Raw genomic sequence first — 26,596 nt, 5'->3', positions numbered from 1 at the left:
TGATTTACATTGCATTCACTGACTAAAAGTATGCTGCACTTTTAGGAATTGAATAAAAATTAAGAAATTCTATTTTAGCTGAAAAGAATTTTTAAAATAAATAATACTGATATGTCTTAAATATCTTTTTTTCAGGTAAAAAGCATAATGCAACCAAAGTTCAGTCACTTGATATTGCTAGGTATCAACTCTTACAAAATTCTATAGAATAAAAAGGAAATGCAAAACTTTAAAAAATGTGACCATGATCAGGCTATCTTGAACTTCTCAGCTCTTGTTTTTCCTATTGTAAAACTTCTGCTAGCTTACTCACTCCTGTATTATTATTATAGCACTTACTTTCTATTCCTTCTCTCTCTTTTTCTAACTACTAAACCCATAAACAAGTATACTAAGTGGTCCCTCTTGATCCTCCTGGAATTGTTTCATTATACCATCCTTCCTTGAAATCTTCAAGAATTCCCCTAGGGAACCCACTTTTACAGCTTCTCTAATTTACAGTAGCTTCTCTGCCTGCCTTCCGGCTGGAAGGCATATATGCCAACAAAAATCTCTATCTACTTATGGCCTCTTACCCCTGAGGATCTGTTTTGATCCTGATTTCTGAACCTTCCACCTGCACTGTTGGAAACCGGTATTTGCTCACTGCTGTCTTTGGGGAGTTTGGACACATAATGCAAAATGTAATATATTTACCACACACACATTCTTTCAGCCTTCACATCTGCTCAATTCTTCCCCCAAATCTCTGTTGTAGGCATTTATCTTCATTACCGCTACACAGCTATGTGTTTATAACCCCATGCCTGAGTCAACAAAATAACAACTTTCAGCTCTTTAGCTCCCAAATTCTTGCCTCTCCAATCATCTAAAGAAGTCACAACACTGGATTAATTTCCCTAAAATACCAATTCTCATCATTCCATTCTTCTTCTCAAAATGTAAAGCTTGCTCCACATTGGTTTCTTGGCCCCTGAGAGCTTGCTTTATGCCGAGTGATTTATCTATAATTATTTCATTAAACAAATACAACCCCCCTCTGAGATGGTTATTGATTTCTTCAGTTTACAGATGAGGAAAACTGAGGCTCAGAGAGTTTAAGTGCCTCTTCTTTAGTTAACAAAATGAAGTCCAAACTTAGCATGCTGCACATTCATGATTCCCCATGGATTCAGGTAATGCTAGTCAATCTGATTAAGCAGAACTTCTGACACTTCTTGCTGGCCAGTATGGACGCACTCATTTATGTTTCTAAGCTGTTGCTCATGCTGTTTTTCTCTTAAGGAAAGTTCTTCCACACTTCTTCCTCCTACTCAAATCCAGCCCATTCTTCAAGGGCAGGATCAAGTCCTACCTTGTCTATGAGGCCACTTGCCGACACCTTATCATTTTAGCACACATTGATTGCCCCCGATCTTAAGTGATGTAGGCCTATAGAAAAAAATCCTACAGTTGGGAGCCTTAGGAAAATCACAACAGATGACAAATCCCACACATTTCTCTTCAAGTTAAATGACAAAAACCATACATTTCACAGTTACACAAAAGCAAATTATAACTTAGTCACGTTATAGTCAAGGAAAACAATTTGCTGGTGTTTACTTAAGGAGCATAATTTTTACATTATGCAATTCAGTGTAAATATACTAAGGGGCTTCTATGGCTAAACTTTGTGCTTGGGATCAGGGCTGTCTGTATGAATAAGAATCTATCCTGGAGGAATTTACACTCTATTGGTGGCATCAATCACATAATTTTAATCTATAAGAGCTAAATAGAGCCATATTCAGATGAATGGTATACAAATATAGAAGCAATTCCTAAAAGCAGATTATATTTACACATACAATAAATTAAAAATGTATACTAGATGTCAGCTTGGAAATTTATATTCATCATTATTTATACTTGTACTGACTACTTAATACATGAAAGGCATTTTGTATGCATATGTCTATATCTATATTATTGATAGTCTAAAGAAAGACAGTAAAATGATCACAGATTTTGGACATGAAATTAGCTGAAATCAATACAATTTGAATTTGCTTAACCATCTTCAAAAATTATTTACTGTAAGAGATTGTGTAGTTATTGACTGAGGGACTACTTAGAAATTGCCAAATCTCAAGAGGATAATTGCTAAAATGATGATAAAGTAATAAAAAGACAATAAACCACACACTGTATATTAAAAGAAGCACTGGATGACAAAAAAAATGTGTCTTAATAATTATCTCCCGAACTCTTCAAGGGAGAGAAAGAAAGATTGTTTCTAGTGAACATATTCATTTGGGGGCACTAGAAAAGCATTGTGTATTCACAAGAATATATCACTAGGATTTCCCATTGTCTGGATGGACTATCTTTCGAAACCAGAATAAGCAGAACTTTTCAATTCTTTGCACCAGCATAGATGGGTTGTTAAGACCTTCATGGAGAGCTGCGTTGAAAAGTGTTCCAATGCCACTTTCGGGCTTAGAGTTAGAGATCATGATTAACCATGTCCACCAAGGTTACACAAGATGGTTTGTGTTTTAGGGAAGATGGTGGGGAGGGGAATGAAGAATTACAGGTAACATACTTTATGCATTTACCATACCTATTCAATGATAAGTAATTTCTGTGAGCAAATTTCCATTACTAATTTTGTTCTCTAGGCACCTTGATAGAGAGAATGCAGTAGGAAAAATGGATGATTCAGATTTCCAGTTACAAGAAATATGTATAATCCTCCCATAAATTTAGAATTAACTTTCTATTGTGTACATATTAGATTTTTTCTACTTATAGCCAAATATTAAATAATATTTTAACTATAGTCACGACATTGTCAAGTATTTTAATCCTATAATCTTCAAAAACAAATAAGTAAGTCTGCATAAATAATTCTCCAGAGTAGCATATGGCTAACAAAAGAAGATAATATTGAATATCATGGTTAAAGAAGACAGCAGTTATTTAGGAGAAGAATAACTTTGAAGTAGTAATCATAGCAGGCCTTACTACATTGATCATAATCTTAATGATCAATGTCCTGGTTTTCTCAATAAAGGCTATAATCTACTATTTGTTCTACCTACTAATGAAATTATATCATATGTATTATGCATAGTATCATTAATCTAAGAGACAAACTATTGAAAAAATGAAAGAGAGGTTATGCCTATTCAACTTTATCATTAAAGAGATTTGTAAAAAGCAAGAGTAACTTTTTATCATCTAAATTAAACTGAACATTCTCTTTCAGGGTTTTAGATTTAAGCCTTTTCTCCTTTTCAGTAATCAGAGAGAGAAAAAGTCCTGAAAATTTTTTCTTAATTAACATGTGGTGGAAGAATGTACAGTACCTTTAAGTCCATGAAGATACGTATTAACATACTTAGTAGTTGAGTATGTTGACTCAAACTTCAGGATCTTGAGAAATTTCCTAACCAAATTTACCAGTCAAATGTTTCTACCACTAAATCCAATCACTCCAGTTTTAAAAATAAAATAAAATCTTCACAAAGAGGCCAACATTCATAGTACCCATTGCTTTGAAATCATAGTTAAATAAAGGAGTGAAAATAAAGTTGGGAAAATAGAATCCATTTAATACACTTTCCCATCAAATTCTCTGGAACAAAAACTCTCCTTTACCTCCGTTAGTCTGCAATGTCCACCACATTCACTTGGCCTCTGGGTACGTAATGACCTCTAACATTCTCCCCAAGGGATATTCCAGTCATGCAGTGATCTCCTTGAACACAGGTAATGACAAACAACAAGCTAATTCTCAAAAAGGTTTTTTTTTAAAGTCACTTTTACTACTTTTAAATGAGTGTGTTTGATGCATGATTTTGGTCCCCCTGATTAATGGTCACCGCCAGCCCAGCTTCTGGAATTGCAATGTTTCTGTGAGCTTCCCTCCAGCAGAGCTCGACCATTAATCCAGTGGCATATGTCAGCTCAGCAGAGCAAGGTCACTCTTCTGCTTCAAGGGGAACCTTTTTAGAAATAATAAAACTGACAGAAAGTTCTTTTTTGCATGTTTTATGCCACCTGAGGTTGAGTGCTGCAGTTAATATCATAAAGCTTATAAACATTCCCATCTCAGGCAGCACCCACTGACACTATGCTTAGTAATTTAAACTTTTTTTTCTTAGTAAGAACAGACATGTTTATGTGGGGCAAATATACAGTATGTAATCCCGAACAAGGAAAGAATAAGTAGAAAAAAAAAAGTTGTAAGTTCATGCTAGGATATTTGGAAGAGATGTTTGGGTTCCATAACTTCTTCATTGTCAATTACATTTATTTTCCTTTCATTGTATTTGGATTTGGCTCTAAAAATATTTTAGTCTATTGAGGAGTTAATAGTGGTTTGAAATGTAATAGTAGTGGTAGAAATGAACTCAGTTTATGACAATTCCTAAACCTACAATGTATGTCTGATAATTGTAGAACATTTATCTTTAAAGGAATTTTATTTTTAAAATTATGAACCTTTGTTTCATTGGTAATGGGTACTTTAAAATTGATAAATAATTATAGTGAGATATTCATAAGCTTAAAGTAATTTGAAATTTGTGGATGGCTTAGTTTAGAAAAGATGATGACTGTATAATAACTCACAATATAAAGAATATATACCCATAAGCATAACAAAATTTATGTATCAAATTATTTTTTATTACTGTTAATTAAAACATCAAAGTTGCCCAGCTAAAACCATGTGAATATTCAGAAAAAATTTTAATCAAATATTCAGACCAATGTCATATCACTATATATTATGATATTGATATAAGGTAAATCTGTCTTGAATCTTATTCCAGGAATTTAAATTGTTAAAATTATGAAAAACATAGAAAAGAAACTTCATTGTTTAGCTGTCTTTATTTTATAAATATAGAGAAAAGGTGGGGTCAGGTGGCAACTTAAGCCAGTCCTTCCAAGAAGCCAGGTCCTTGGTTGGGTCTCCATGTCCAATGTCAGGCCCTCACATCGACAGGTACAAGAACTTTATTTTTCAAGCTTGCAGAACTAAACAACTCAGAGGGGGACTGACTCATAAACTAAACTGTTAGGCTACCAAAAATGGCAATACCAAGTATTGGTTAAGTATGAGAAATTCAACTGTCAAGAAGAATGCATATTCTTGTTGACTGATCAAAGAAATGTCTCCCCTAGAGACATGGGACACAGTCATTGCTGGAAGTTTGTTTGATTAGTATAGTAGAGTCACAGAAAAGTGAATTAGCTTGTATTAAAGGCTAGAGACACGAAGTTATAATAGCCTGAACTTAGTTCACCTAAGTGAGCAAGTCTGCTGAGCCTAATGGAATATTTGCTTTTGTCGATACAGATTGTTCTGCAGACTCAATGGCAAATTTCTACTCTCCACCTCCTTTCTAACCTCCCTGAAAGCAACACTCTCTGCAAATGCTTTTATTTTTTTTCCTTCAGACAGATTACATTACAATTTTTGATTATCGTTTTGTCTCATTACATTCTAAGAACCGTTACTTTGTTTTATGTGGAAGTTGCCCAGATCTTTATCAGTGACCCATTTACAAACTATGTCTTGGAGTAGAGTACTACTTTAGATGACTTATATTATCCATTAGTCATTACACAAGTATTGTGCATATGTTGAGGAATCACGACTATGTTCCATATTATAAATATTTTTGATGGTAGCTGAAGTGTAATAGAGGGCACACGGAGTCTGAAAGTTAGACAGAGTTCAAAACCCTTTGTTCCCCCCCAAAAATTGCAGGGATACAAATATGAATTAGATGCATACCCTGTTCTTGATGGTAACTCCATTTGGGAGGACATATTAGAATAAACTATGCTAAAAGAAACAATAGAGGTATTGAACAAGTACTATTAAACTAGAAAAGAGGGAGAGATTATTAATCAAACATGTACTATGTGCTAGGAAATTTACATATGGTAATTAACTTAATTCTCACATCAATCCTATGTGACGTGCCTTAATATATCCCCTTCTTCAGATAAGCGCAAGAAACTCAAAAGATGTTTAACAAAATGTTCAACATCTCATAGTTAAGAAATATCAAAATAAGACCTCAAACCCAATCTATAAGGCTTTAGTTCATATTCCCTCCTGCTCTGTCAGAATGCCCTCTAATGCACTGCCCTGGGTTAACAGGTGGAGGCTTTCTTGAGGGAATGAGAGTCCAGTGAGGAATTAAAACATAAGTTCATGAGTTGGGAAAAATGGGCAAATGTATTCTAGGCTAAGGGAGGCACAAACAGGAAAGAATGAGAGCGGTCAGAGCCACTGAAAGCTGAGATTTGGATACACAAAGAGAGACACCAGGTTATGTGCACAGAGGGGCAGTCAAGTTAAAGGGCAGCAAGTGGTGGCCAACTGCCAGCCAGAAAGAAGCCTAGACAGATCCTTCCCTATGGCCCTCAAAGGAAACCAATTCTGCTGCATCTTGATCTTGGACTTCAACCACCAGAGCTGTGAGAAAATAGATTTCTGTTCTCTAAGCCACTGAGTCTCTGGTATTTTGTTACAGAAGCCCTAGAAAACTAATACAGACTAGGTGAAAACTTCCAAAACTCTTTAAATGAGGGGAGAAAGGGGACATGGCCAGCTGTATTGACAAATGGCTCTCTATCTATAGAAGAATCATTTTGTTTACCACCAGAGACAGCTTAAAACCCTCTTCTATTCTTATTAATCAATTCTTAATGGGGGACATTTTTGTTCTCTACTAAGAAGCTAATTATGAATGCCTTGTTTCCAAAAGTTCACCTAAGTCCTTAACACTAGAAAGGAAGAGAAATGCATCAGTTTGGGAATGCTAAATTTGGAAACACAGCTATGTAGAGTATGGACTTAATTCTATTATTTAAAAAAAACACACACAATCTGCAGGTATAATGAAGCCATTTATCTCCTAAGCAAGGCAAGGAAAGTTTAAAGAGATAAGTGTGTCATTAAATTGATTTTTAACAAATTCGGTGCTTTGGTAGTCAAGGTAATGACTTTATACCTTCCTATAGGATGTAATACCCACATTTACAAGGGGAGTTTACACTTCTGTCATTTCTCTCAACCACTTGTCTCCAGAACTTTCTATGTATCATCTGGGCACTGTGTTTTTTTCAGATATAGCCGTCTATTTGGTACTAAACCTTTGCTACTTGCTTGAAATAAAACTTGATTACAGATTCATGTTCCATAAAATGGGATGGCTAAAGTGAATTGGTACTTTGAAGATAATTTTTCAAGGCTAAATTTATTTACCTCTTTCAAACAATTCAACAGGTGAAATAAGCAAATTATTAGTTCATCTATTCTGATTCAAGGTACCCCAGAAATGAAAATTAAATCCAATAGAAAATTATATTTTGAAGAAAGAGGTAGAAACTTTTGGGAAGTGGCATATCAATATGGGGGTAATTTTCTGGTGGCTGGGAGCAGAGGGATGAGGGCATTTCTCCTTGAAGTGTGAGCACCAGCTGGAAGCAAGAACAGTGCGGAGCAGGGGCAGCCTTTCTCTTTACCACCTTTAGAGCCCATGTGGTAAGTTCCTTTCTTATATATCCAAAGGTATACAGTATGTACAAATAAATCCCCAATTCAACGTCTTCTCAACATCCAACCTGTCACTTCCCTTGTCTGAGCCACCATTATCTCTTTCCTAGTTTCTGTAAAAGCTTCCTAAAGGGTCTCTTTTCCCTGCTTCCTCCCTCACTTTCTTCAGTGTATTTGAAACACAAAAGCAAGAATAAACCCACTAAATGTAAGCCAGATCCTTCTCTTCCCTTCTCAAAGTCTTTTAATACTAGCTCAAATCCTTATAATGACCTAGAAGACCCTCTACATCCGGCTGTTTGTGACTGCTCTTCCCCTTGTGTATTCTGATCCATTGTTTCTCAAACACACCAGGGACACTCCATATATACACTACTATGTATAAAATAGATAACTAATGAAAACCTACTGTATAGCTCAGAGAACTCTACTCAGTGCTCTGTGCTGAACTAAATGGGAAGGAGATCTAAAACAGAGGGGCTATATATACACGTGTAACTGATTCACTTTGCTGTACAGCAGAAACTAACACAACATTGTAAAGCAACTCTGCTCTAATAAAAATTAATTTAAAAAAAAAAAACGCTTTTGGTCTTGCTCTTCCCTGGTCCTGGAATAAGATTTCCTCAGCCAATCTCATGGCCAGCCTTTCATTTCCTTCAGGTCCCTTTTTAAATGTCCCATTCTCACCAAGTCTTCCTTGGTTCTTTGTATTTCATATTCTTCCTTTTCTTCTTAACACTTACCATCACTTAGCATACTATGTATTTAACATATTCATCTTGTTTATTGTCTGTCATCCCCAGTAAATGTAAATCCTATGAGTCCAGGGGTCTTTGCTTTATTCACCACTGTATTCCCAGCATATGGTCTATATTGTTCATAGTAAGCACTCAGTAGATATCTATTGCTTTGAAGAATGAAGGAAGGAAGGAAGGAGTGAATTAACTTTTAAGTTCTTTGAAGAGATTAGTAGAGAAAAATATCTCCAGATTGGGAAACTTTAAACATTATTGATGCTCAGGTACATTCTACATTAGGTAAATTAGAATATTGAAGAAGGAACCCAATCATCAGTATTTCTTAAAGATCTTCAGTGATTCAAATGTGCAACCTAGGTTGAGAACCATCGATGTAGAAATCATTTCCAAACTTTAAAGGGCTCACAGAACTCCTGGGTATCTCACTACAATGTATATTCTGAGTTAATAGGCCTGGGGTAGGCCAGAGAATCTGCATTTCTAACAAACTCCTGGAATGCCAGTGTTGCTAGTCTGTAGGACCACAATGAGTAGCAATACTTAGATCCATATTCAACTCAAACTTGGTGGCCCTGTAATACTTTTTACTGTGGTCTATACTCCATTTTCTTCTGACTTATGTTATTTGTTTTTAGGTTTGCATTATAATTTACTTTAAATATTTCTTGGAAAACAAATATGACATAAGTACTAACTAAATACAGAAGTGAAGAGAACCTTTAGAGATATTTTTTAGGGGCACAGGGGGGTAATAACCAAAAGTAAAGATAAACATTTATTTATACCCACCATTTTTTTAATAGGAAAAGTGGATTCAAAATATTACTTACATTGTATATCACATACCTTACTTGGAATCACTTTGTTTGAAAAGCCAAAACATTCAACTGAAGTCACATAAATTGAAGTCTGAAAATTATACCCCAGGTGATGATGCAAAAAAAGTAGCAGGGGGGAAACCCACAGGTTTAGAAGAAAAGCTGTCCCGAATAATCTCAAATCGATTTTTTTGCTAGCCATGATATCTTGGACAAAATTTTTCACAGCTACAGTGCTGTTTTCTGTAAATTGTGTGGCGGAGGGAGTTCCATAAACCCCTTGTGAAAGTACTTGGCCTAAAGTAAGCACCGGTTCATATAAATACTTCTTCTCTTTTCTTATACCTGGTTAGATAAGAGTTAAAAATGTATCTTAACAGTCTTGATAGGAAAAGCAATGAAGAAAGCTCTTAAATGCCACAACTATGTGTCATCCTTGTCTAGGAGCATAAATTTGCACAGCGGGCAGTGCAGTGAAAACAACTCATAATCAACTCATCACCTCTCATCATTGCTAGGATCAAATGCAAATGGGAAAGAATGCCACTTCAGTCATTGCTAGTGAAAATTAGCATCTGTGACACTAATGGTGTCTCATTTAGTATGCACTTTAGATTTTAAAAAATGGTAAAAAAAAAAAACTATATCTAGAGCTGCCATTATTCCAGTGTTTCCCTTTAAAATAACAGTGATATTTGAATCTCCTTTACTCAAAGAAAAACCTGAGTTAAGATTTATTAACACAGATCATTAATCCCAGCCAAATAAGGGTCAACCTGTTCTAATTACAGGTGCAGAGCTTCACTTGTGGTGTCTATTCCCTTTCTATTTTTGAAGTTTCTACCATATTCCCTGACCTGGAACAATGGTCTACTTGTTATGTAACAATGGGACTCTCTAGGGATTCTTGCACAATATTTGCTTTATTGGAGTTTTTCTTAAAATGAAACTTAGAAATGATTTACAATTGTATTTACACACATGCATACAAACTTTCTTATGTACACACTAACAGGCTTGCTACCAAGAATAATGAAAATACATAGTACTAGTCAGTATTCATACTTGAACCAGTTTGCATACAGTAGAATCAAGAAACTTCATTCACTTTACAAATACTTATTAAGAGCTTACTACATTAAAGTTGTTATACTAGATTTAGGAGGGAAATACATGCTTTTAGTTATCTCAATACTAGGTCATGATCTTTTTTGACAGTTTGAACATTTGAATGCTAATAAAGTTGTTCTTATTGTTGTTTTACAATTTTAAGTTTTAAAGCTTGGATGGAGGGATTTAATAGGTGGAATTCTGGCATTTAGTCAGAGACAGGAATGGAGGACCTCTAAATTCCTTTCCACCTGACAGAGAGAAGCTCTTAAAAATATGCTCTCCCAGTTTTCCTTAAAATTTAGCTGGTGATTAAGACAGAAATAGAAATAATATCTATGGTCCCTATGCTTGTAATGGTGGCCTAATAATTAAGAACAGGAGTGCCGGAAATTGACAAATGTATTTCACACAACAGAGTTTTATTTTTTATCTGTGCGTCTTTGCTTAAGTTCATTAACCTTCTCTATGCCTTCTCATCTATAAGGCTAAATAAAAGTTATTCTCTCACAGAAATGTTACAAATATTAAATAAATTAGTGTACAAAAAGCTCTAAACACAGCCACTGGTACATCATAACCTCACAATAAATATAGCAAACTAAAACATTTTAGTTGGAAAAAGAGTTAAGGAAAATTATGTTCTATAATTTAAAGATTTATTGAGTGTAATGAGATCATATCTTTTGCACTCTGCATACTAGATATGCTTATTTTTTTAATTCACAATCAGTAGCGGGCACTAGTGATGAGGAGTGAAAACAAAATTCAAAAAGGAAAGTACAGTACCTTGCAAGTATGTTAAGAAAGGCTATTTTTGATTGACTAATCTAAATGTAGAATACTCAGTCAGTTGTCAAAAAGAAATTTATCAAATATCTTTCTTAATTTGGAATTTACTTATACGGCATAGAGAGTTCTGAGACATGAATTATAACAGTTTCCCTTATGGAATATTTCTGGTCTCTCCTTCTTAACCTACACTATGAATCTCTTATAATAAATATGAATGCCATTTATCCTATTTATGAGCTATTTGAAGGAAAGAACCCATACCAAAAATGGAGAAACAGAGGAGAATAAAAGGTGAAAAAGAAAACATATAAATAAATTATAGATGGTAAAATGATATTTTAATGGGTTTTGATTTTTTTTGATTCATGAATATATTTATTGATAAGTCTTGTGAATATAAGAAAATAATAAATTATTTTCTGTATGGACTCATAAAATCTATTGCTACATTTTATAACCATGAATGTTTTGAACTTTCTCACAACCACAGGACATATTTAAAAATACTAATAACAAAGTCCTTCTCCATTTATTTACTTTTCAAATGAACAGTTTTGTAACTTTTATTTAAGGAATAACATTAGGTATAATATTCACTCACCATTTGAATTGGGTATTAGGTCACCTGAACTGCAACCCACAGGAGTTAACACGAGCTGCATGACTAAATAATAGTCACCTCATTTTTAATGTTGTTGCTTCTTACCTACTTTAGCATGTACAGTTAAAAAGCAAGGAAATCTCTCTCAGAAATTTTGAAAGAGGAGTATAGCACAAGGAGTGTATGTTTCTGGGTCAAGAGATGTGAATGATTGTCTGGTATGTAGTCAATTAGTGTAGACGGTGATTCCTTACATTTCAGACTGATTTCTTGATGGTCCTATTCTATCTTTCTAGATACAGGCCCTATGTTCCCTTCTAGTAGATGAAGGAATTTGCAGTCCTCACTCTACTAGCCATTTATTTGTAGGAATCTCTGCCATCTCTTAGGGATTTGGCTCTTTTTCCATAAAATACACAAAGAAAATTACCCAGTAAAATAAATGTGAATTAAAGCAAAGTTGTTTCTAACACATAATTATAATAATTGGAAAAATATTACCTCCATATTAAAAAGAAAGGATTTAGTTGATCTGAAAGGTATGAACATGTGAATATACATTCACATAGCTCTTTAAATTCATATAAAATGAAACCATCCATCTAAAGGAAACAGGAATTCATTCACAGCAAAAGTTAATGTTTCCAGTGTGACTATTTTCTGTGATATATTTTGTTCCCAGATGTATATTTTATCAAATATATTTTTACATTTATGAATAAGTAAGTCAGTAAGATGAACAATATACCACTTGTATTACAATAGCTCCTACAATTAAGGCAAATGATGATCATAGACTAAAGTATCATTTTGAAAATTGTTCAATGACATAAATATGATAGTAGTTCACTACATAATAGAGTTCTTATGAGATACTCTAACTTTAAATTTTAAATACTTGGAGGAAAACTACTGCTTCATATTAATTTTTGTGATCTCCTTAAAACTTACTACAATCAACTCAATATTGGTTGTGTTTAATCAAGCAAATTGTATATACAAATAATCTTGAACAGAAAGTTAAGTAATGCTTTTAAAAACTTTGTTATATTCTTTGGGAAATGTTACCTTGAAGTTTTATTTTATTAAGGAAAAAGAAATCATGCTATGTTATCCAGGTGTATTTTTTTTTTTCTTTGTGGTACGTGGGCCTCTCACTGTTGTGGCCTCTCCCATTGCGGAGCACAGGCTCCAGACGCTCAGGCTCAACAGCCATGGCTCACGGGCCCAGCCGCTCTGCGTCATGTGGGATCTTCCCGGACTGGGGCACGAACCCGTGCATCGGCAGGCGGACTCTCAACCACTGCACCACCAGGGAAACCCCCCAGGTGTATTTTTAACTAGAGTTGCTTGCCTACCCTTTATCAGATCTTTGTGTCAGAAAGAATTAATATTGAAAATCATTTATTCTTAGTTTCCAAAGACTGGCAATCATTTATTTTTAGTTTCATTCAGAGAGGTTGTGTGGTAACTTGCAAAGAGTTATAAAACATAGACAATTGTTCAATGTCACAACAATTCAAAAGTTCACAATCAATTCCCAGCTCCTTTCTCTCTGAATGGTGCCAAGGAAATAAAGGTCAATAATTGATAATAAATCAGTCCTCTAAAAAGACACCTGAACTCAGTTATTGTTTATTCACAAGCAGATTTAAATTGTTATTTACCTAAGAAACTCAAAAAATATTCAGGTTTTGGAAAACTTCTCTGACACCAGTATTTCACAGATTTTTCTTTTATGTTATTAATGAAACTAATTTATAGTTCTAGAATAGAATCTAAACTTTGTTATCTCATATCCTACTTTTTAAGTAGTAATTATTTTCAATACAAAGAATAGGGTAACATTTAAAATAGAACCAATTTGTCAAATCTATAAATTTATGGGGTTTTGATGTTTCCCAAACACAACCCAATCCTCTCTCTAGTAGTGGAGTTAGTTCAAGAGAGAGAGTAGAAAAAATAACCTCTACAGCAAGCTATCATATTTTAGCCTGAAAAAATGAAAAAAATTAAATATTTAATCAAAACATCTCCATTTTACAACCTCATAATTAAATATATTATGAAGAACTGAGAATGTAAGAGATAAAATGCACTTGGTAAGTTGTTAAATAGACCTTGACACCTTTATAGTTATTAAAAATGTACACGAAGATTTCATAATATCAAGCCTTTCAAAAAGAGACCACCAAAGTGATTTCCATGAAGTTGACAATACAAGCTCAAAGTTCAGTTACAGATGTAAATAATCAAATATGCCCTATAAGATAAAATTACAGAGACAATAATTGTCAGGTATTATTTAACGCCTAAACTTAACTTGGCAATTCAATTTTTTTCCATATTTGCCATGAGGGATTCAACCCTATGGTTGAATTGATTTATGACTGACAGATAAGAACAATGTGTGTGTGTGTGTGTGTGTGTATTCTATTAAACATGTTGGTTTTGTCCAACTATGTATGAAATTATCTTACCTTTGGTTTTTGATGTTTCTCCTTCTCTGAAACATTGGATGGTTTTCTCTTCAGCATTTTGAATTCAGACTACTCCGAGTGAGTGCACTTTCTGTTGTTACAGAAACAACTGAAGACGGTCAGCAGTATGCTGTCTATGATGTAGAGCCACAGATAAGTTTAAGCCTAGTAACCTGCCACTTCCTCTTTTGGTCAGGATATGACTTCACATCTACACGGGTGAAGGTTTTTTTGTTTTTTTTTTACGGTAATTCTTTGGTAACTCTTTAACGTTCTGTTCCTGCTGTATTCTACGAGGTAGATTCCTAAATCTTACACTTTGACATGACTGCGTTACAAGGGCCATTAAGATTTCCAAATAAAGTGCATTTTTTCAGTTTATACAAAAATAAAAATCTATAACACATTCCACAGGCAGAGGGAAGAAAACATCTGAGCCAATAAATGAAACAAAACTTGAAATGTGAGCTTTTGAGTATTTAAAAATGAAGAGAATACTCAAGGTAGTCAATTTTGCATTCCTAGGTAAACTTTATTGGAAGACATAATAAAATAGACTTTAAACAATACTAATGCTATTTAAAGCATGTGCACATTAAAAAGATAGAGTATGGATGAAATTCATATAAATAGGAATATGAATCCAGAAGTAAATGATTATGCATATTGTTACTTTTGTAAAGTTCTGATTAATATGGAAATCAATTAAACAGTCCTTCAATTAACCAGATGTCCTTCTGCTACAAACTTCATTGTCATATGCTGATAATTGCTGTTAGAGTGGTGATCCCATGGACCAATGGTACCTTCAGATGAAGCATCCCAAGTCCTTATTTAACGGGCCTGGAAGAGAGCTAATAAGGCTTAGAAAGACTTTCCCCATCAAACTAAAGGGTTTAACATTTTTATTATAATGTCAAAACCAACATAGGAAGTAAAAGCAAAAAATTCAAGATTTCTTATTAATTAGTGATTTACCAAAGGGAGACTTGTAAAATGTCTGAAATTCCACTTCTAGTAAAACCGGCTTGTAAAGGAAATCAACCTAGATTTTATTTATAAAACCCCTGGGGTGAAAAACAGTGGTACCATATTCTTAAGAAGCAGCTTCTCTACAAATCAACTGCCTCTATTTCTCAGTCTTCCCTCATACCTCTAAGCCCCTACTCTCCGAAACCCAGTTCTAGTTTTCAAATTTCCCTGATTCATTTAATGAATATTAAATTGAGCATCTGTTGTATGCTGTTTGACAATATATTGAGCCTCCTGACTAGCTAAAAAATAGTTTATGTTCTATAGCAGAATTGAAGGAATACACTTGTCAAGATTATGGTTAATATGCTTCTTCTACTGGATATTAAGAGCAGAATTATATTTTTCAAGAATTTTCAGGCTGGTATTTTCAAAATAATGACACAGAGGGTAACACTGAGAAACCTGAGGACTCTGAGGTTGGGTAATTCCCTACAAGTATGCTTCCTTTCAAACTTTCTGTTCAGGCTTAAGTTACAGCAGTGATCTAAGTAAAATTTTTTTCATTACTTCAGAAATTGAAAGTCATGAAAAAATTTGTCTCTTAACTGAAACATTTGCAACTTCTGTGGCCCCATTTCTTCATCTGTGAGTAGAAATGTAATTCAGTTGTGGACTTCAGGCAATAACATGGGAATGTGCTTATCACATGTTAGGGTTTTGGTGAGAATAAAAGGAAATGCCAATAAAGAATGTACTTATTTAAGAAATGTTTTATGTCAAGAAATGTTCATGGATTTCAAACAGTTATGTTTGGGATAATGTTTGCATAGATTGTATTTCTATAATCACAAGTAAAGAATAGAGAACACTCACATTCATGGTGACCACAGCTGGACTATATGCAGCTTTTAAAAGTATTGCACTCAAGCGGCTTGTAGAAAAATCTCAATTTATGATCTCTAGGCATTTTTGCCACCATTAATACTGTAAGAAATATTTTAAATGTAAATAAAGCTGGAAATTTTTTCCCTCAGAATTAAAGATGAGAAAAGCAATTTTCCAACTTTCTCTTCTACTCGAGAAAAATGTTTTCCAGAGATTAAAAACAGGTATGACATTTGAGGTGCTATTACAATCTGTATTAAACATATTTGTCCTCAGAAAATCTCAGGTGACAGAGTAGCAAATGTTGTGATTGATTATCTCCTATTTTGTGGAAGTCTGGTGCTATCAAGATATTTAATGAGTGACCCAGAGTGATATAGCAAATTCTAAAGTCAAAGGTATATAGAACAGGAATGAGGTAGAAAGTCAGTATTGAGCACACAAATCCCCTGTCATGATTGAACCATGAAGCCACATGTTGCTTAAGACGTTCTCAAACAGGGAAATTGCAAAAGAGCAAAGTCTCATTGCTTTGTTTTCACACATTACCTTAATGGTCTTAACACAGGCAAGGTGAAAAAAGGCTGGGACTTCGTGGCATATATGTCGGTTACAATTTCTGCGTCATAGTGGGTAAGGCAACATTTTAAGGAAATTGCAAACAAATGACAGCTATTGGGGTGTATTTTATGAGAAAGTAAAGTGAGACATAAAAGAGTTGTTTCAGCAGTCCAATAAATATTTATTGATAGTTTGCTAAAACATGAATAATCAAATTCAAATCACAGATTAATTCCTGTCAGCAGAAAGAGAATGCATTGTTCATAGGGACAACAAGTCCCAGAAACTCTGCAATTGCTATTTCTCACTATAAATTTTAAAAATGCTATGGTGGTTAATCAGAGTGTATCCCAAAAGGGATCCACTCTTGGTGTGCTGCAAACATTATGCTTCTGCTAGAGGAGAGCTGCTGGTGAGGCCCTAGATATCTTGGGAAGCCTCTTGGGAGAGAACCTGGTCTTGTGACATTATTTCTTATATAAATTTCTAAAGAGATAATGTGGCACATTATCTCACTATCTTAGTTGTAGAAGAAACAGAGAATTGAGATAAAGAAAAAGGATCAACAGTCTAAGATGAATGGTGAACCTAAAGAACCATACAGGAAGAAACTCTTTTGAAACAAAGGAAGAACTTCTTAGATCACATCTATGCAAGGCAAGGTGTTTGAAAACAACATAAGAGAAGACTTAGTAAACAAAAAATGAGGCGTACCAGTTCATCAGTGACTAAAACAATTAGGGGATATAAGTTTTAAATATATGCAAATTACTCAGATTATTTCAACAAATTATAGATATATACTTTCTAAGTGGTAGCTGAAATAAGTAATGAGAAAACAAAATTTCATACATTCATGACTAAAAGTTTAATATTCATGAAGTCTTCTTATTCCCAAAGTTAATAATAATAATGGTTACTATTAATTTTGAGTACTTATTATATGCCTTGCATTGTGCTTTGTGCTTTATTCGTATTTCCCATGTAATCCTCAAAAAATCTCCATAAGCTGGTACTAACAGTTTCATCCTCAACTTCCAGGTGAGGTTAGGTAATGTGCCCAGTTTGCACAGCTAGGGAGTTGTGGAGTCAAGGTTCAATCCAAAAATCTCAGCTCATAAACATCACTCTATACCATAGTTATGCCTAAGGACCTGACATAAAATGGGAGTGATTTATTTGGGGGTAAAGGTCAGGAATGGTAAAGACTGGGGAGAGGGAGGGTAATGCTGAGCTACTGGTTGGAGAGAGTGTTTCAATCAGTAGGTGTGTGTAAAAATATTAAATCAGTAAGTGTGTAACTATCTAGAACCCTATTCTTTAATTAAGACTCAGTACCACATAGACAAAACTGCTACCTCTTCAATTTTCTTCTCCCACCCAGGCTACCTTGTTGTGACTCTAAGTAAAGAGTCCAGATCCTCTCAATGTAATCTTTAAAATCATTTTTTTTCTAATTTCACATTTATAAAAGTCAGGGTTGGAGCACAGATTAGATTTGCCTACATGTTATGAAATTCCCTAGGTTCTGAAGTTCCCTGCTGATGGCTTTTGATAAAGCATCCATCTATGAATTGATATTATCTCTGAAGTTACTACCATAAGCATATTCTATTTTCTCCTTGATCTGGAGCTATAACTCCCCAATTTATGTTTCTAAAAAATATTTATTATTCTCTTAACCTTTGACTTTTAATCTTATAGTCTTTGCTTGCCTCAATGTCACACCCAAATTTATAGTCATAATCTTCACATTTCTATAATATGTTTCCCTTTTACACTTCTAAATGTCATTTAATATTTTGTAAAAACTGAAATGTTTACCCTAACAGTAGCTCCCTGTGACATCCGTTTATACACCCAGACTTATTTCAATTCTTTGTTTTATCCGTCCAATATTAAAAGCATTTTTCTCATTGGTTAAATTCATTTTTCTACATGATAAGCCCATACTTTCTTGATTTATGTATTAGACATTGTCTATTGATTCCTGTTTTTGTCCTTAAGGATTTTTTTTTTTTTTTTTTTTTTTTTTTTTTTTGCAGTACATGGGCCTCTCACTGTTGTGGCCTTTCCCGTTGCGGAGCACAGGCTCCGGACGCGCAGGCTCAGCGGCCGTGGCTCGTGGGCCAAGCTGCTCTGCGGCATGTAGGATCTTCCCAGACCGGGGCACAAACCCATGTCCCCTGCATCGGCAGGCAGACTCTCAACCACTGGGCCACCAGGGAAGCCCTGTCCTTGAGGATTTTGTACTCCTTTCACTTCCCTACTCTCTTATAATTATTTAGTTAAATCATTACTTATTATTTTATAAATATTGTTCATGGATAAGTAAAATTATGTTTAGTGCCTTGTGTTCCCCTTGTTGTTTATTTTTGGAGTTCATAATTGCTAACATATCCCAAATAAATGTCCCCAATAAATCTATCAACTGATTTTTTTTGAACATTTAAGTTCAGTCACCATACTTATAATTTTAAATGCTCAAACATTTCAAATTTATTTTTTCCTTGTTTCAGTGGGGTGTGATTAATCTCTAAGTATGCAGTACTGAGGCTTAAATGGAAATTCTCAATCACCTCTTGGTTTGGATCCTCTTTGACCTGAATCTCACACTATTTTTTTTTGTCTATTCTTCCATTTGCGGAAACACACCTCCCTAATGGAAATGTTTTAGGACCTTGTAGATCCTTAACATTTGAATGCTATTTTGACTTGGAATTCTAACTTTATTCTTCTGCAGAATTTAGAAAGCCTCTCCATTGTCTTCTAGCTTCCAAAGTTTTGTTGAAAAGACAAATGACATTGGAGAGAAAGAGAAAAAAAAAAAAAAAAATATATATATATATATATTCCTTTTATCCTTGGTATGTCCTAAAATGTCATAGTGTCTTGATATAGTCTATTTTTTCATTCCCTGCACTGCTCTCTCAATGGCTCTTCAAATTTGAAACACACAACCTTAAGGTCTGTTTCTTTAATAAATTCTTCATCTCTTTCTCTGTTCTCTTTTTCTGGAAATATTATTAGTACAATGTTAGACACCCCAACTGATACTCTCATTGTATTATATTTCTCTGTTTTCTTCTTCTCCTCCACCTCCTCCTCCTTCTTCTTTTCCTTCTTGTTCTTCTCCTTCTTCTTCCCCTTCTTCATTTTTTTTTAACTTTCTAGGAAATTCCATTATTTTTCTACTAATTATTCTAATATATATTTTCTTTTAACTATAATATTTTGTTTTGGGACTTCCTTGGTGGTGCAGTGGTTAAGAATCTGCCCACCAATGCAGGGGACACAGGTTTGAACCCTGGTCCAGGAAGATCCCACATGTCATGGAGCAACTAAGCCCATGTGCCACAATTACTGAGCCTGCACTCTAGAGCCCAAGAGCCACAACTACTGAGCCCGCGTGACACAACTACTGAAGCCCACGTGCCTAGAGCCCGTGCTCCGCAACAAGAGAAGCCATCACAATGAGAAGACTGCACGCCACAATGAAGGGTAGCCCCTGCTCGCTGCAACTAGAGAAGCCTATGCGCAGCAATGAAGACCCAACCCAGCCAAAATAAATAAATAAATTTATTAAAATTTTTTTTTTGTTTTGTAAAACTTCTTATTGTTTCATTTCATAACACTTTGTTCTTTTTTTAAATACAGCAGTAACAATTAATGAAATCAATTAACATGCAGTGACATGGATGAATCTTGGAAATACAATATTAAGTGAAAAGAACATTCACAGAAGAATTGCATATAGCACGATGTTCTTTAGAAAAATACATACACAGTATAAAAAATAAAGGAGTGAGGAACATAGCTTTTAGTGTAATGATTTACTTGGGTGCAGAGAGTCAGGGGATGGAATGGGGGGTTAGTGTAGATGGGTACAGGTTATTTTTGAGGTCTTAGCTTTTACTTCAAGGGTATATTTTAATAGCAATATATTTTAAAAACTAACTAAAGAAAAGTGAGGTTTTGAGAACATTCTATTTTTAATTCTTGGAAAGGAGGTAAAATGTAATGGTTAAGAGGGTGGACTTTAAGCTGACTACCTGGGTTCAAATCCTGGCTCTGCCATTTGCTAAGATGTCCTTGGCTAGTTATGTAGCCTTCCTATAAAATGGACATGATAGTAGTGCCTACCTCAAAGGAATTGCTATGAGGATTAAAGACACTATTATAAAGTTAGTAGAAAAGTGCCTGGCATGTACTAAACACTAAGAACTAAAATATAAATGGAATAAGTTCTCTTATATATCTGAGGTTATTAATTACCATTTTAATAATTTCCTTCTGTTCTTTTCATTGTTTTTGTCTCTTTCTGATTTCTTTTACCACTGTTTGCTTTGACCACTGTCTTTCATCTTTGAGGCTTTCTTCAAATGCCTAGTGACTTTTGGTTATTGATACATCACTAAGAGAATGGTATAAAAATCCTGATTGGAAGCTCTGTGTAAATGGGTGGGCTTGTTAAGTGATCAGGCAGCAAGGAAGCCTTTTTATCAGAAGAACCCTAAATGGCAGCTTCTGAAATTCTATTCTCTGAGATCATTTAAGTTCTGCAGGTAATAATCCTCCCATGTCCTGGATGGGCTGTGAAGGAGCAGGTTAGTTTCCTTGCAGGCTTCAAATGCTGAGGCTCTGAAGGGCTCCTTGGTGCACACTAACTCACTTCATTGCAACATCCTTTTCTGCAGGTTCTGAGATTGCCTTGCTCCAATCCTCCATTCACCTTCCATCATCCCAAACATTAGCTAGCATCTCTTCTCCTATACTTTTACCAAATGTCTTTGTATTTGTGGGTTTGCGTCTTTTTGGTAAATGTATATAGATGATATGCTACATTTAAGCAAAGTCTAGCTTTGCCAACTATTCACATTTTTATCACCTCCAACTCTCTTCTTTAATTCTGCCCTTTAAAACATTTGTGTTCTTTATCTTATTTGCTAAACTCCTAATTATATGAAGCATGTAGCTAATTACATAAAACTGATCCCTATCACTACCACTCCAACCTTATAATTTTTAAGATTGACATAAGACATGGCTACTGGTATGACACAGTAGGAAGAAGGCAGGTAAAAATATGAAGCTTTTCAATAGAAATCCATTTTCACATTTAAGTAATTGTGTTCTCTCCACATTTTCAGATTCTTCTCACAAGCACAGAAACACAGTATCCTGTGAAAATAGTTTGCCTTTTCATTCTTTATAGATAGTCTAAAACAATAAGAAATGTTTTGTTTTGGTTTTTTTGCAGTACGCGGGCCTCTCACTGTTGTGGCCTCTCCCGTTGCGGAGCACAGGCTCCGGACGCGCAGGCTCAGCAGCCATGGCTCACGGGCCCAGCCGCTCCGCGGCATGTGGGATCTTCCCAGACCGGGGCACGAACGCGTGTCCCCTGCATCGGCAGGCGGACTCTCAACCACTGCACCACCAGGGAAGCCCAGAAATGTTCTTCAGGGCTTCCCTGGTGGTGCAGTGGTTGAGAGTCCGCCTGCCGATGCAGGGGACACGGGTTCGTGCCCCGGTCTGGGAAGATCCCACATGCCGCGGAGCGGCTGGGCCCGTGAGCCATGGCTGCTGAGCCTGCGCGTCCGGAGCCTGTGCTCCGCAACGGGAGAGGCCACAACAGTGAGAGGCCCACATACCGCAAAAACAAAAAACAAAACACATTAAAAAAAAAAAAAATCTTCAAAGTAATTTTTAAACTAAGAATATAATCCAGTACCTCCTGCATTATGTCTCATTAGGCTAAAAGGAAATTCTGTTCATAGTAAAATACTGACTGAACAAATTGAACTAACTTTGCATAAAAACATTTTAAAATTAATTCTTATCAGAGCATAGTACAAGTACAATTAAAATCCTTTGTTTTTTTTCTCTAAGATCAGGTACAAGACAAGGATATCCACTCTTGCCACTTTTATTCAACATAGTTTTGCAAGTCCTAGCCCCAGCAGTCAGAGAAGAAAAAGAAATAAAAGGAATCCAAATTGTAAAGGAAGAAGTAAAACTGTCCCTTTTTGCAGATGACTTGATACTTTACATAGAAAATCCTAAAGACACCACCAGTAAACTGCTAGAGCTCATCAATGAATTTGGTAAAGTTGCAGGATACAAAATTAATATACAGAAATCTGTTGCATTTCTATACACTAACAATGAACTATCAGAAAGAGAAATTAAGGAAACAATCCCATTTACCATTGCATCAAAAAGGATAAAATCCTGGAAATAAACCTACCTAAGGAGATTAAAGACCCATACTTGGAAAACTATAAGACACTGATGAAAGAAATTGAAGATGACAAAAACAGATGGAAAGATATACCATGTTCTTGGATTGGAAGAATTAATATTGTTAAAAATGACCATACTACCAAAGACAATCTACAAGTTCAATACAATTCCTATCAAAATATCAATAGTATTTTTCACAGGACTAGAACAAATAATTTAAAAATTTGTATGGGAACACAAAAGGCCCCGAATAGCCAAAACAATCTTGAGAAAGAAGAATGAAGCTGGAGGAATCATGCTCTCTGACTTCAGGCTGTATTATAAAGCTACAGTAAGCAAAATAGTATGGTACTGGCACAAAAACAGACACATAGATCAATGGAACAGAATAGAGAGCCCAGAAATAAACCCATACACTTATGGTCAGTTAATCGATGACAAAGGAGGCAAGAATACATAATGGAGGAAAGACAGCCTCTTCAATAAGTGGTGCTGGGAAAACTGGACAGCTACATGTAAAAAAACAAAATTAGAACATTCTTTAATACTATATACAAAAATAAACTCAAAATGGATTAAAGACCTAAATGTAAGACTGGATACTACAAACTCCTAGAGGAAAACATAGGCAAAACAATCTTTGACATGAATTGCAACATTATTTTGAGGGGGTCTGTCTCCTAGAGTAAAGGAAACAAAAGCACAAGTAAACAAAGGGGACCTAATTAAACTTAAAAGCTTTTGCACAGCAAAGGAAATCCTCAACAAAACAAAAACACAACCTGAATGGGAGAAGCTATTTGAAAATGATATGACTGATAAAGGGTTAATATCCACCATATATAATCAGCTCATACAATTCAACATCAAAAAACATCAAAAAACCCAAACTACCCAGTTAAAAAAATGGGCAGAAGAACTGAATAGACATTTTTCCCAAGAGGAAATATAGATAGCCAACAAGCACATGAAAAATGCTCAACTTCACAATCATCAGGGAAGTGCAAATCAAAACCACAATGAGATATCACCTCACACCTGTCAGAATGGCTATCATCAAAAAGAACACAAATAACAAATATTGGAGAGGATGTTGAGAAAAGGGAACACTCATACACTGCTGGTGGGAATATAAACTGGTGCAGCCTCTGTGGAAAACTGTATGGAGGTTTCTCAAAAAACTAAAAATAGAACCACTATACGACCCAGCAATCCCACTCCTGGGTATGTATCTGAAAAAAACAAAAACACTAATTTGAAAAGATACATGCACCCCAATGTTCATAGCAACATTATTTACAATTGCCAAGGTATAGAAGCAACCTAAGTGTCCATCAACAGATGAATGGATAAAGACGATATGCTATGTATACCCAATGGGATACTACTCTGCCATAAAAAGGAATGAAATTTTGCCATTTGCAGCAACAAGGATGGAGGGCATTATGTTAAGTGAAATAAGTCAGACAGAGGAAGACAAATACTACATGATATCACTTATATGTGGAATCTAAAATATACAACAGATTAGTCAATAAAACAAAAAAGAAGCAGACTCACAGACATGGAGAACAAACTAGTGGTTACCAGCAGGGAGAGGGAAGGGGAGAGGAGCAATCAGTGTGTGAAACTTTTGGAAATTGTAAGGCACTATAGAATTTAAAAAATCTTTCATTCCATTAAAAACTGTAGGCTTTAAAATACTTCTAAAGTCATAAAAAATCCCCTGCTTAATTCATACTTCTTTCCCCAGAAGCACAAGAGGAAGGTAGACTACGCTGATCAATAGACCATGATTTCCTCTCTTTACCGGTTGAAGAAAAATATATTAATAAAATACTCCTGGAGAGATATATATGAGCTTCCTCGGGAAGCTATTCTTATACAGGAAGTACAAAATTATTTCTATTTCCTTTCTACCTTCACTCATCAGAAAAATTTATAGCAGATTCAAGAGTGACCAGATTATTCTTCATACCTTAACATTTGAAACTATGCTAAAGCTGTAAGAGATAGTAACTGTATAGCCTATTACTTAATCAAAACCCCTTATGGGACCTTCATCCCTTCAACTTTGACTGTAATTAAGATGGAATACTTTAATTGCATATCAGTTTAATTACAAAAGAAATGAATAGAATATGATTGTAGTGAAGGTTTTTAATGTAAAAATGTATACAGCAAAATCAAATTTCACAGTGTCATACATACATACACTTAAATCATATGTATGCATATATATGTATTTATATGTATGTATACATGTGTATATATGCATGTATGTATGTGTTCATTTATATGGAATTCCATCTTTACCTTTTAATACAAAGAGTAATGGAAGAACTTCTTAGGAGACCAAGTATGATATAAATAGGTACACATTGCCCACGCCAACCCAACACATACAAACTGAGGTTTCCAAATAAAGTGTGAAGCCACAGCAAGGCACAGGTCCTCAGAAACCCTTCTTCTTGAGAATTCTTCTGCATTCTAATTTTAAAGCATTTGTATTTGTCATTTCTGAGAAGGGAGAAATCAAGTGATCATTTACAGGATTTTACAAGTATGTTACCCACAATTCAATTCTATTTTCTTCTCGAATATGAAAACTTTCCATAACATTTGCAGCTATACTTGTGAGAAATGAAAGGAAAATCTGTTTTTTCTTTGTCAGTCAAGTAGTGTGGTGAATCAAATAGCCAAGTTAACATCCGTGCCCAGCAGCCTAAGAAAACTAACTGATTAATTGAAACCTAACATCTATTTGGAAGGAAATAGGATTCCCTGTTTTATTTTCAAGGGCATGGGATTCTAGACACTCAAAGCAGCCACTGCAGCAGTTACATGCTCTGGTTACTAGTCCTCTGCTGAGCAAGCCTGGTTTGGGGTCTGCTTTTCCTCATTTCACCCTTCCATGGAGGCCCTGTGATGTGATGAGAGTGTGTGGACTTTGGAAGACTGACATAGGTTTGAGTTCAGTCAAACTATATAAACTGGGGCCCAACATTTGACCTCTCCGACTTTCAATTGCCTCATTGGTCAAAGGGGAAAATAGTATTTCCTTGTGAGATTATTGTTGGGATTAAATCAGACAACATATATAAAATTCCTGATACATAGACGATCTTAACAAATGCTAGTTTTATCCCCTCTCCTTCAAATACATAGTAGAAAAGCATTAGATTCCTAAGCTTTCAAGTCCTACTTTCATTCTACAGTGTGGTCACAGTGTGACCCAACTTCTTGGGAACACGTCTAGCCTCTGATTTCCAATGCTGGTACATTTGCCATGGCTAGTTTAACCTGCTGTTCTCTCACTGTCACATGCTATAATGATATTTGAATATGCTGTTTATCCTCAGCCACCAACCAGGGGAACTTTCTACAGAAGAATTCAGTTCTGCTTTCACTTAGATTTGGTGATAAGCATGTAACTGTGGATTTGTAATTGCACTTTGCAAACCAACTCTGTACTTTCTCATGACCAGAAAGGCCTGGACATCTATGGCCTTTGCCTGTGTGGGCCACTCTCCTTTCTTTCCCTGATCCAGTCATGCTGGTCTTCGCTCTGTGCTTGGACACCATTCAGTTCTTTTGTGTCTTGGGCTTTTAGTCAAGCCCTTTCTTTTGTTTGAAGTGCTCTTCCCTTCACTTTCACATGACTGGTTCCTTGTCATTCTTAAAGCATCAGCCTCCATGTCACCTCCACAGAGTGCCTTCTCCAACTAAATACACATAGGTGCTTGACCTTTTTTTGAACTGCTTTTATTTGTTTGTTTGTTTGTTTGTCTTGGTTACCTAGA

The 26,596-nt window shown here is 35.2% G+C and overlaps 1 protein-coding gene across 2 annotated transcripts in view; it reads right to left on the bottom strand.

The window, feature by feature from the left end:
• Positions 1-26,596, bottom strand: part of SAMSN1 (SAM domain, SH3 domain and nuclear localization signals 1) — a 383,350-nt gene that overhangs the window by 37,468 nt on the left and 319,286 nt on the right. Inside the window, exon 1 of one of the 2 annotated variants that reach the window (XM_081235860.1) lies at positions 14,130-14,597. The exons of the other annotated variant lie outside the window; for it this stretch is intronic. Coding sequence (XP_081091986.1) covers positions 14,130-14,186 — 57 coding nt within the window. The 5' untranslated portion in view covers positions 14,187-14,597. Of the gene's footprint in view, positions 1-14,129; positions 14,598-26,596 lie in introns of those variants that run through there. 2 annotated transcript variants of the gene reach the window in all.

This window comes from Mesoplodon bidens (genome assembly GCF_964165515.1).
Source record: "Mesoplodon bidens genome assembly, chromosome: 5".
Taxonomy (NCBI): domain Eukaryota; kingdom Metazoa; phylum Chordata; class Mammalia; order Artiodactyla; family Ziphiidae; genus Mesoplodon; species Mesoplodon bidens.
The sequence above is the reverse complement of the archived record's forward strand: the minus strand, read 5'-3'. Positions and strand labels throughout refer to the sequence as shown.